The following is a 12,736-nucleotide window of genomic DNA, read 5'->3' as shown; positions in this document are numbered from 1 at the left end:
TCAGCTAGCTGCTAAGTAGCAGCTGCCGAAAGTGAGCTGTCCTCACGGCCGAACGAAGGGAGGGGAGTAGAGTGGGGAGCCGGAGGGGGGGCAAGAAAACTTCACCGACTTTGGGACGTTTTTCAACGTTTATTGTTTCCATCTTCGGGCCGCCCGCGGGTTTTGTTTCCGTCAGGATGTCGCCCGTGCCGGCACCGAGGTCGGGAAGGCAAGCTAGCACCAGCTAACTCCGGCTAGAGAAAACCAGCGAAGAAGAGAGAAGGGGGGAGGGGGGAGGAGGGGGAGGGAGGGAGAGAGGAGAGCGGGCAGAGAGACACACACACCGGGCCCGCCTCAGACGGAAGAGCCGGTGGAAGCTCCGGAGCAAGAAGTTTGACAACGGCCTGTTTGCTACTCCGCGGCCGGGACACCAGCAGCGAAGAAGGCCGACCGGCGCTTAGAGGAGGCCGGGGGGAGGAAAGGAGCGGAGCCGCCGGGAGTTTGAGGCCTCGGTTGTGACACTTTTTTCTCGGCCAAGAGAGAGGAAGAGGAACGGTATGGAAATGAACTGTGACGGTACGTGTCCGTGTCAAAACCCTCAGCTGTGAATTACTTCGCCCAGACATTCAAGTCCACCACTTGCGGGTCTTATTATTATTATTATTATTATTATTATTATTGTTTTATTTAAATATCTGGGAGCAGACAGGCTTGACGCAGATAGACTAAACATGTCGAAAATGCCAGCGAAGAAGAAAAGTTGTTTCCAGATCACCAGTGTAACGCAGGCTCAGGTGGCGGCCAGCAGCATCACCGACGACACCGAGAGCCTGGACGACCCGGACGAGTCCCGGACGGAGGACGTGTCGTCGGAGATATTTGACGTTTCCAGGGCCGACCTGGGGGTGTGTGACAGGAGTTCGTCCGAGGAAACCTTGAACAATGTCGGGGAGCCGCAGGAGGGCCAGCCGCCCACCACCACCACCACCACCGGGACCACCACGGGTCCTGTCAACGGCGGACTGCCCTATAATAAAAGTTTGGCCACCGGTCGGGTCACCCCGCACAATGTAGGAGGAGGAAGTGTGACGGTGCCGGCCTCAGCTCAGCCCTTTGTTCCGTCCACGGCCCCAGCGGCCACCGTCCCCACCGCTGTGGCTCACACAGCTCCCGTTAGCACCAGCTGTAGTTCCCGTTTCAGGGTCATTAAACTTGACCATGGTACCGGAGAGCCCTTCAGAAGGGGCAGGTGGACATGCACTGAATTCTATGACAGAGATTCAGATTCCAGTGTTAATCGGACTGTGGATAGCATCCGGCCATCTGTGACCCTGGATCACTGTATAGACAGGGACAGCGGGCTGGGGGCCACCAGTAACTCTGTAGTCACTACTAGTAGTGCTTTTCCGGCCCAGGCGTCTGACAACACGGCGGACGGTGGCTACTCTGCCGGGCATGCCGCCCACTCCCACCCTCCGGAATTACAGCACCAGCAGCAGCAGCAAGGCTACAGCTTGGCTCCTCAGATAGGGAGCGGAGCCAGTGCCTTCCAGCCCACGGGGTATACAACTACAGTGTCACAGCAAGCACAGCAGGCTCAGGTCAATAAGCCTCCTGTTGCTCCTCAGACCTTCCTCTCCAACAGCCTCAATGGTGTGCACCAAGGTGGCATGCAGCAGAAGTCTCCCATAATGCCTCCTGCCACGCAGCCCCAGCAGTTTACCTACTCTGCTCATCAATCTGTGGGCCTCTCGGGTGCGGACTATCGTCAACAGCACTTTGGCTCAAGCAGTCAGAACCTTCCCATGACAACGCTCCCTGTTGTGGCTCCAAGCAGCCAGGTACCCTCGCCTCTCATCACCTCTGCTGGTGTAGGAGTCCAGGGGCTAGGCGGAGAAGCTGCTTCAGCCAAGGGCATGCTGCTAAAAGCACCAGCAAGTGGCAGCCAGACTCAGCCTTCAGGAGGGATAGGCACTGCCCCTGCACTTTCCGTCACCACCACCACTGCCACGTCCCATGGCGGTGTTCAGAACGTGCCTGCCACAGTGCCCAGTACCACCAACACCCCTCCAGGTGTGCCCAGTCCGGCCCCTGGCACAGGAGGACTTGTCCACCCCCAGGGAGCCCACGGAGGAGCCACATCAGGCTTTAGTAACCAGGCAGAAGATGGCGTTCAGAAGTCTGACGCCCCGCCTCTGCCCAGTGTTGGTGTGGTGCCACGGAAAGATGGTGTAAAGCCGTTCATCAGTGAAGGCCTCAGCCTGCCCACTCCTGTCAACAATCTATTCGGCATCCAAATCACCATGGATGTGGATGAGGACAGGTAAGATGGTAAAACACTATGAGATGTGTAAACCTTACTCTCATAAATTATATTTACTGTTTCAAAGTGCACAGCTCAGGGTTAAAAGCAATTCACAATTATGATTATGGAAGCTATCAGTTTGCTTTAGTGTATGAAGAGACAAAAAAGGGATGCATCTAGAGCAGCACTGATGGATTGTTTGAGGTGGTATGTGTGCATCTGGAAGTTTTCCTGCATATTAAACATTCCTGTGGCATTCTGCAGCAGTGTGGTCATATACTGCACTGTGGCGAACGCCTCTCCCTTCCTCAGCACCAAAATTATGCATGCTACAATTTGATGGGTTTGCTTGTAGTTACAGAACAATGAAACCAAATGCACATTTTTGTCAGCTCCGCTTGTAAGTGTCAAGTCGTAGAAGGGGAGGAAGGAGGGACAACAGGAGAAGGGAGCCAATGAAATCTGGCATAGTCAGGAGGAATTTTCTGTCCTTGTCGTTAATAGCCACCCAACAAAATGCTAACTGGTTATTTCTTTCTCTAGACATTCACAGCCTCGATCCCTCAAGCCTCTATTCAACCATTCAGGCTTTGTTGGGTTTAGGGGGCGTTAACAAGCACTTGGATAAGTTACAACACATGCAGTAGCTGTGTTTTGTAGCTGAGAAGGGAATAACTCCCCAAAACGTAGGAGGCTGGTTTTTACTCTCCTGTCTGTCTTGGAAAGATGGTTTGCATACTTGCCCTGGGCAGTGATCCCGGTCTCCCAAGTTTAAATCTTGTAAATGCCACCTCTTCATGTGCCCACATTACTCTTAAAGTACAACTCTAATGTACACACTAAGGCTATTTTTGGGGTCTGTCTGACAGCCCTTGCACAGCTTGAGCTGCAGCATTTGCCACTCTTTGCCATTCCAAGCAAGCAGAGGAGACTCTGAGCCAAGAATGACCTAGTGTGGCGTCAACACACACACACACACACACACACGGTTTGTCCTGTATTTATGTAGGCCTCGTGTTTATCTTTGTGCGCTGTTCTGTTCTTCAGTGCTTATTATGAATGGTACAGCCAGAGGAGGTGTGTTTGTGTGTGTTTTGGAGGTTATGGCCTGATTTCTATCACCAACAGTCCAGATATTGCAGAGACTAATCATTGTTTACCACGAGACTTAATCATAGCAGCATCACCCACGGGTTGATAAAGTGTGGAGTGCAGAAAGTGTGTGTGTTGTCCCTGATTTCATGAGAGGAACAGCCAGTGCCTGTTTCCTTGTGAGTGTGTGTATGTATGTGTGTTTGAGGAGAGAGGATGGGGTGGGTGACATCAGTGGCTGTCTGAGTATCTATGGTGATGCTGGCAGCAGGACAGGACAGAACATGTCGAGGGGGTGGAGGGGACGGACAGACAGCCAGACAGACGGCACACCTGTGGTGATGATGGCAGGCACCTAAGAGTCTGTGTGTGTGTGGCAGGGATGACTCGGGCACATTGAATCAGAAGGACGATGGCTGATTTCTGGTCTGGTTCTCAGACTCCAGTGCCTGTCAGGCGTGTCCACGTTGACACATCAGCTTAGTGAAGTGTTGACTTGTCAGTGACTTGTTGGTGTTTTGAGCCCCTTTTTTGTTCTCATGTTGCAATTAGACTTAAAGTTTAATTTTCTTTTTTTATGCTAAATCACATCCTTACGATGAAACATTAATGTTTTTGAGTTCATTTGCATGATCTAAAACCTTTCAGTGATGGTGTATAGTTACAATTTTTATTAGGATTTGCCTGTAAAATAAGACTCAGAACTGACTGTAGTGTCCAGGTGAACCACAACTTTATACAGGTTTGAATTGCTGCAATGTATTTTGCTCAATTCATGATATATGAATATAACAAAAATAACTTGTTAATATGCCACAGCTGTCACAGAGTTCATAGTTTCTCATCTGTTTTTCTTTATCAAGTTGTCTTCTTTAAAATATGTTGCCAAGTCTGCACATATTCAGGTTGAGCCCAACTTCATTTAATTATATATGTGACTCAATAAAGACTCTGCTTGCATATTATATAAACCAGAATAACCAAAGAGAAGTTGAACACAGAAAGTTCCTCTCATGTGTTTGGGTCATTCTAGAGCTGGTCTGAAGTTTCTATCTTTATCTGATCAGGAGTTCTCATTCTTTGGAGCGGTAATGATGAAAAGTCAGCTCCAAAGCCTCTAATGCTCAAAATACCTCATTGTCCATGTCTCTCTGTCTTAATTATGCCAGCACAATAAACTCAGACCAACTTCAGAAACATACAGGACTGACTTTGACTATGCAAGCAGCTGACAGCTAGGCCTTTTTTCCTTTTTTTTTTTTTGTGTGGTTTGACTATGAAGTCTAGTTTTTGCAAACTTTATGACAGTTATTTAATTATAATGTTAAGTGTGTGATGAAAGGTTCCACACTGACCCTTTTCACTAATGAGATTTATAGCTAACTGCGCCCCACCCTCTCATTCCCTGAAAGTATTTATTCACTCTGTGTGAGATACTGACTTAAATCCCTCTCTGCCTGTTGTTCCCCCTTTTTCCACTAATTGTTCTTTGTGGACTTCATATAGCACACACATGTTGAATTCTGGTCAACCTCAGAAACTTGTGCAGTTTGTCGACTGAGGCCCAAAGGCAAATTAGCATTGGGAGGCATAATTTTAATTATCATCAACTGTAATTAAAATGCCCTGTTAACTCATAAATTTCTTGTAAATCTGAGCGAGACCCTAAGGAGGCATATCTGAAGTAACACACCCCGGGACGTAACAGGACACAGATTTCCAGAGTTTCTCTTGTCAGAGGTGCATTGTTCTATGCACGAGCTCAGCCTTGTGGAGGAATCTGGTCCAAGTTTGATTGTTTGGGTCTGTTTTGAATTAGGGTGCATCACAAAAGTGGAACAAAGCATTGTGGGGGTGGAGTTGTGAGATGAGAACGACTTCCCCTCAGCTTGGGATGGTTAGCGTCTACGCTCAGTAGGCAGTGTCTGTGCCAAAAAAAAAAAAAAAAAAAAGTAATGAAGCTGCCCCAGGGACAAATTGGCTTCCTTCAGTAAGGGCAGTTGGCCTTGAAACACCCCCCCCCCCTTCCACTCACACATACACACACACACAGACACACTGCTCGCTCAATTAGGAATGTTTAATCCATTTATTAATCCATAATTGGGTGTGTGTTTTTTTTTTGTTTTTTTTTCCCAAGCCAACAAACAATGGTTGCTGAGGTGCATAAAAACAAAATAAAGTCTGAATAAATTCAGTTGGACAATTTGCAATTTATTATCCAGTAACTGATAAGTCATACTGCGAACAGGGGCTTGTTGGTATCCGTGCACATCCCACAGATACCTTAGATTTTCACAGGAAGGCTTGATAATATGAGTCACAGGAGGGACATGTTTTGAATTCCACTGCAGATGTTGAGTCATACTTTTGATATCAGCAGAAATCACATCAAGCACCATCCACAGGCACAGTCAAGAGGTCTGGCAAAGAGGCAGAGAGGTCAAATCTCCAATAAACAGTGATACCTGTGAAAAGATTTAGTTACTGTAACATATGGTGGTCATCAACTGGAGATCTAGGGCCTCCCAGCTGCTACATCTGATTCGCATGTCCAAACAAAGGGTCTACCCTGACTTGACGATGCTGCTTACACTTTTAGCCATGTTGGTGCACAGCTGATGCTATGTCACCCATTCGTTTGTTGGCCTGCAGTTTTTAATTAGTCTGTGTGGCAGAATATTTATGATTTGTTTTAACAGGAAGTTCCAGTGTTTATGTTGCTTTACTAGTAGAAATGCCGCCTCTCCTCTGCCTTTACCTGACATGCTCTCCCTCTAATTTGACTCTTACTCGGCTGGTTTTTCTTTGTTCACTTTGTTGAGCAGCATGACTGTGGTGGTTGCCATTTTTCTAGAGGCAGTTTCAGTGGCTGGGTCTTGCTAAAAAACAAACAAACAAAAAAGCTACATGCCAACAAACCTGAGTGGCATTTTTACCGAGCTAAAAATGTTATTAGTTATTTCCATAAGAAGCCTGTAAAATGACATTTGACGACAGATTTATTACAGTGTTGCACATATGTGCTTCTGTCACACTTTTAAGTTGTGATAGGTGACTCCCAGGCATGAAGTTCCTCGTGGCTTGGTGAAGGTTATTGAATGTGCCACCGTCTTTTATAAACTTTAGTTGGTTTCTGCCTGATTAAACGTCTGCCATTCCCATCAGCAAACAATCCGCTGAAGTTGGCCAAACAAAAGAAAAGTCAACCAGCTGCCAAACCTCTTTGCCGTCGTCTGATAGCCAACGTATGTCGTCACAGTGCAACTGCGGAAACTGCGATACTCACAAGATTAATTTCTCCCCACTCACGCTGAATGTCACAGAAGACTGTAATCTGATTGGAGGCTTTATGAAAGGTCAGCTGCAAAGTGTGTGTGAATTTATCTCGATGGAAAGTGTGAGCCGCCCACCTCCAAATGCAGTGAATACAGCCTGTCAGAAGAAGAACTGTTTTCATCAATCACTGCTCCTTGTGATGTGGGAAAAGGTAAATCTTTGACGCTACCAGCCAATTTATGTCGCGACATATGTGTTTACCCCTTAATGTCTCTTAGCTGACGACATGAAAAAATTGCTCAACCTGCCAACTGGTCTGAAGTGTGGGGTTCATACTTAGTGGATACATTGACAAAGTAATTGGAGACTGTAGATGGAAATTTGGCAGATTTTTCTTCATTTGTTTTTTTTCTTTATTTTAAGCAGATAAAGAATGCTGAAGCTTTTGTTGCACTTAAAAAGAAAATCCTCTCATTTTTGTACAGTGTACTATTTAAATCTGCTAATAGTGAATCTGTAGATGATTTTATTTGCATGTTAGGCACAATTCCAGTGCTGATGTAATTTGTTCTGTTGGGCAGCCATTAATGTTAAACTCTGGTGACCCTGTTGTTCATGAAGCCTCTGTCCAAACTGCAGTGACCCGAGTCTGACCCACATCATCCCCCCATCCCTCCTGTCTCCTTCTCTCTGGTTCTGTAATACCGTTTTCTACCATTATTATTATCCGCCACACATACATTATCAGTGATTGTGTGTTTCTGATTTAACGGCATAGTGCTTGACAGGTGAAATGTCTGAGATGCTACTGCTGGACGAGGAGTGAAAATTCACAGGTTCATCTGAGCTGACAAACACCCAAACGCCCTCCTGCTGATTAATTTCAGCCAGGTCTGATTGGCTTTTGTGTGGCCAACAACACAATTGTTGGCCACACAAAAGCTTAATAGTTGCAAAACCAAACCCTACTTGACAACAAATTGTCAAAGTTTGTGTTGGTTTTTGGAAAGAAATATATTGGATCTTTTCATGAGCTCAGGAGAGAAATAACTGTTACACAATCGGACACATGGGGCCACTGAAGCTTAAAATGAGCATGTTCAGTACTTGTATGGTAGCAGCTCCCTCCATTTTACCTCCTGGCAGTTTGACAGCTGAACACAAAAGGGGAGTCAGTGAGGACATGGTGGGATGAGGAGTCAGGGTTGGGATGGGGGGTGTGTGTTAGAGGTTGTAGTTTGGTTGCCACAGTGTCTGGAAACAAGGCGGTAGCTTATTTTCCACAGATAGCTAGCGGCTGCCTGAACTTCCGGGGGACACGTTCCAGGAGACCTGAGTGACAGAGGTTGTCAGACGCCTCGGGCTGCAGCCTGTACTGACCGCCTCGCACCAGCTCGGATGGACGTCTGGCCCGCCTTCCGTCTCCCTGTCTGTCCCGATACTGACTGACTGTCTATCCCTAACTAACCTGACAACACACTCCCTGTTTTCTGCCTCCAAAGCCTCAGTTCGTACTTTTTCTCTCCTCTTTTTAAATTGGGGGAAAGTTGATGTTGAGCAATCAGCGTTTTTCTTTCTTTTTTTTTTTTTTTTTACAAGCACAGTCACTGGCAGTAGTCGGCTTTTAATGATGTGTCCTTGAACTCCTCTTGTCGTACTCATTAATGATTTCATCTCATTTGCTGTTGCTCCGTGGAAGCAAAGCAACCAATCCCATCTCTGTTTGCCAGGGTGCAGTGATTTTTGTTTGATTTCAAAACATGTCAAGTTTGTTATATATTTCCTCTTTTTTCCTTTAAAAAAATAAAATAAAATCCAAGATCTGAAGAGGCCAGTGGTGTGAGGCAAAGTGGTTGAACAAGTTAGCATAGCAGGACCCACCCTGTTATCTCAGCACGATGTGGTCAGGGGATCACTTCCAATTAGAGTGGACCTGCCAAAGCAAGTAAACAACCACGCTCCTGGCGGCGTACCATAACTAACTCAGTTTTTGCTGGAAGCGAGGCCATTGAATCCGCCGCAGTGTGTGTGTGTTGCAGCCTGTTCTAGGAATTAGGACAGTGTGTGCAAACTGTTTGTGTTTGTTGTCTTTTCCAAAATGGACTCGGCACAGAACAGGTTAGACCCCTCTTTCGAGTGGTTTCAGTATGTTAAGTATGTACCCTAACCAAGAAAAAAAACCCTGCTGACAGGTCCTTGTTACCGCTCCATATGGGGCCATACTCAGCCGAGGGGTTGTGTAATATTTCAGCTTATGTGTCGTAACTTTGGCAGTGGATAATTTATCACTAATCAGTTTTTCAACCACTGTTAAGAACATTTAAAGCAAAATCACTTTAGGACCAGATTCATCAAGACATTTTTGAAAGGTCTGTAGCGTTAAATTTACTGTGAAATTAAGGCATGAGATGAGAAAATAATTGATGTGATTTATGTTATTTTTGTTAGAATATCCTTTAAAAAACTTGCATTTTGGCAAAAAACGAAAAAGAAATTTTTCACTGACAGGCCAAATCAGTTTTTACTGAAAAACAATCTTATACATTTAGATAAAGTTGTTTTAAACCGCAAGGCCCCTGTGAAGGAGTAAAGATAAATACAAATAACAGACCTGTGAGTCAGTTTTCGCTCACGTTATACTTCCTGTTTTTTTCCACTGACAGGAATTGTCCTGATAAGAGACTTGCCACATCTCATCCTGTTACATCTTTATTTTGCTTTTGTTTAATGAATGGTTGTCAAATAGTTTGATCAGAAGCTGAGAACAGTGAGCAGATATTTAACTTATTACTTCAAGTGTCGATATGATGAGGCCATATCTATATATAGATATATATGTGGTCATATTTTATCAATTTATGTTATCTTGGGAATATGATTGGCAGCCTGTCTGTTTATTTTGATAAAAGACCTGGCAGAAATCACGTAATTTCCATTGCCTGTGACAGTAAATTATACAAATTAACTAAATTATTTTTAATTGAATATATTATAGATTAATTGAAATTATTAAATGAATTTACCCAAAAGTGAAACACACAGAAAAGTTTTCCACTAGCTTCTAACTTGACATTTGAGTACTGCTGAGTGAAAGCCTGCAGAAAATTGTGCACACAGTTATATTTTGCATTTATTTCAACATTGGAAGTGAAAACCCGCTCACCTGCTAGTTTGTATAAAATCAGTTTGAACTTTTTTTTTTTTTTTTTTTTACTATTGTTGGATCATCTCAGATGCTTCTGATTTTGTTGTGTTTCACCCAGCGACTTCACAGTGAAGACATTAACTGAAACTTAATTGGGAAGTGAAAAAGTGAAAAGTCCAAAGTCTATTAATGGGACAGCTTCCTTGACAGAGCGTATGTTTTCTGGGCAACCTGTGTTTGTTCCTGTTGCCTCTGCTGATTTTTTTTTTTTTAATCTGAAGCATTAATTAATTTTAAAATATGCAGGTAAAAAAGTTATTTCAAGGCAAGTAAGAAAAACAGGAGTAAGTTGAAAGGAAATGCGAATCACTTGGGTTTAATGCAGTGGTTTGGTGATTCAGCAGTTCTGGGACAATGGCTTTCTGTTGAGCTTGGAGGGGCTTTTAAAGCTGACCACAGATCGTCTTTGGGCATGGAGTCTGCGGGATATAAATGTCCCGGGCTCTAAAAAAGCCAACCAAATTGTGAAGCGATGTATTGGACTCATTCAGTGTCCCAGAGTGGGAAGTGAGAAGCTGAACAACGAGGTTTCAGTACTGAGGGCCTCCTGGAGCCCAAGATGTCTGAATAGTGAGTAATGAGGATGTGTGAAAAACATGGCAGGCAACTGCATTTGAGTCATCCGTCCTCTGTGTCCGCTCGCCTGCTTTCAGTGGGGTGTCGCCGACTGATTTGGCTCACTGGGGGTGATGACTGTTCATCTCTTGTGCAGTCCTGAAAGTGTGTGTTGAAACAGTGAAATTGAGATTTTTAGAGGGTTCTTAGGTTTTGCTTGCTTCTGCATCTTTATTTTTTTAAAATAAGCAAACATAACCTGTTATTTTCTTCCAAATCCTACTGGTCTCTTTCTTAAAGGGGTGAAAGTGTTTGTGTGTGCAGAAGTCTAAATCCCTGCCGGGACAAATCCAAGGCTGGTTTGGAGAATATGAAGGTTGAAATATGAAAGTCTCATGCCAATAGTAATTAAAATTGATGACAGCTGACGTTGATATGTTGTTGATTTAAGTTGGGTTTATTAAGCCTTTTAGACACATTAAGGCTTTTCCACTGTCACACCTTCAGCTAATTATATATGTCATTCAATGAAGACTTCTGTTCACTGTAGTTTGAGATGGTAGCTAATTACGAGAAACCTTGACTCTTCCTTAATCCACATGGATTTGTGATTTTGTCAGTCTATCAATGACCCACAATCGTCCTTTTAAATCCGGCGAGTATAGAATGACAAATTTATTTGCCTCGTGAGACATTTTGCGGTTGAAAATTAATTTGTCAGAATGAATTTAAGCCGTAGACCCAGGCATTTGGATAAAATATCCTAGCAATACGCCTCCTAAAGGCCGGGCATCTTCAGATAACTACAGGATGATTCAATGACGGATGATTTAGTTTAGTATAGATATTTGTTCTTACAGTTAAATCCTGATTAAATGAATCAGTTTCAGTTCTATGTGAACATGAGACCAACGGAGGTGCAACAACATCCACACAGACGATGCAAACTCTTTGGCGCTTTGTTCCCCCCATCTTGAGCAGAGAAAGGTGCAGGTTTGTAAGAACCTCAACTTCCTGCTTTGCTTTTTGATGTCCGCTTTCGTATTCTGTCTAATGCTTCCTCCGTTGTCTGTCTTCCTCTTCTCTTTCTCAAGTCTCGAGTGTCTCTCCTCTCGCAGGCATTAAACCACTTTCTAAACCCCCTCACAAACCTCCCCCAGTGTCTCAAAATGAACTGACTTCTGCAAGGAAGCGGACGTGAGTCATCATGGCGGTGCAGACTGATAACAGTTAATTTGCTCATTTGAGGTGGTGGCGTTAAACAGATGGCAGTTTGGTTTTGTTGCTGAATCAGAATGGATTTGTCAGAAGTGCTCAAGCGTTTCTTTTTTTTTCTTTTTTTTTAAATCACTGAGATCAACCAGATCATAAAATGTATCTCCTCACTTCCAATGCACAGCATCCTGTGATTGTGTGTGTGTGTGAGTGAGCGTGTGAGCGTGAGAGAGACAGACTTTTGCCCCTTATGAAATAATTATTTTCCCCACTCTTGGTTGATCTTATTGAATCATGGTTGTGAATCAGACTCTTTCCTCTTTGACTACATCTGTAAAAAATGCTGAGAGGTCTAAAAGCCCAAGATGTCCTCACAATAGATGTCATAATAATAATCATAACGTATCAGAGGCCTCTTTAATTGATTTTTGTGTGTTGAGTCTGTTTGCGTTGAAGAGATGTTGAACCAGCCTGAGTCCTGTTAAACCTCCCGGTCAGCAGCACGGTGAGATGTGATAACTGGTTCAGGCTGAACTTTCACACCGTCATGTCTGTTTTCTTCGTCTGAGTCAGCTCTAAGTTTAACATGTTACAACATTTCACCTTCCTTCTCATCCCACACAGATCTGGGAAACGTGGGTTCAAAGTAACGCGTGTCAACTGAGGGGCCACTTTTCAATGTCCTATCAGTCATTACTTGATTTTTACACATGGATCTGCTGTTTTTTGGTTTTTACTTTTACTCCCACCCCCCACCGCCCGGCTCCCCTCCCTGTGTGCAGTGCTCTGCCTTTCTGTCCGTTTGCCACCACCAGAAAGAGGTCAGCCAAAAAAGCTTCATACCAAACAACGGAAAATATTCTGCTGTCGCTTCCTGTGCTGTCACTGAGTTAACCTCAGCTGACGGGCGGCAGCTGAGACTGGGAAGGGCAGCGCATTGGCATTTTATCAGGACTGCAACAAACGTATTGGATAGTGTGACAATCCCTGGAAAGTTTCTTTGAAAGGCCACCAGAGAACTAAAACACTGATATTCACTGGCACACTGCCACACATAACCAGTACTGGGGACTGTGGGAGTCTCCACAGGACAACTGGAGTTCAGT

General features: G+C 44.5%; 1 protein-coding gene across 2 annotated transcripts in view; it reads left to right on the top strand.

Annotated features, from left to right (window-relative positions):
- The first annotated feature begins 297 nt into the window (after nt 1–297).
- tsc22d2 (TSC22 domain family 2) overlaps nt 298–12,736 on the top strand; it is a 34,801-nt gene continuing 22,362 nt past the window's right edge. For both annotated transcript variants that reach the window (XM_029500389.1, XM_029500388.1), the window contains exon 1: nt 298–2,302. In XM_029500389.1, the coding sequence (XP_029356249.1) occupies nt 711–2,302 (1,592 nt within the window). In that variant the 5' untranslated portion in view covers nt 298–710. The remainder of the gene's footprint in view (nt 2,303–12,736) is intronic.

Source organism: Echeneis naucrates, chromosome 4 (assembly GCF_900963305.1).
Source record: "Echeneis naucrates chromosome 4, fEcheNa1.1, whole genome shotgun sequence".
Lineage (NCBI taxonomy): Eukaryota > Metazoa > Chordata > Actinopteri > Carangiformes > Echeneidae > Echeneis > Echeneis naucrates.
This window is presented reverse-complemented; position numbering and strand designations above follow the sequence as displayed.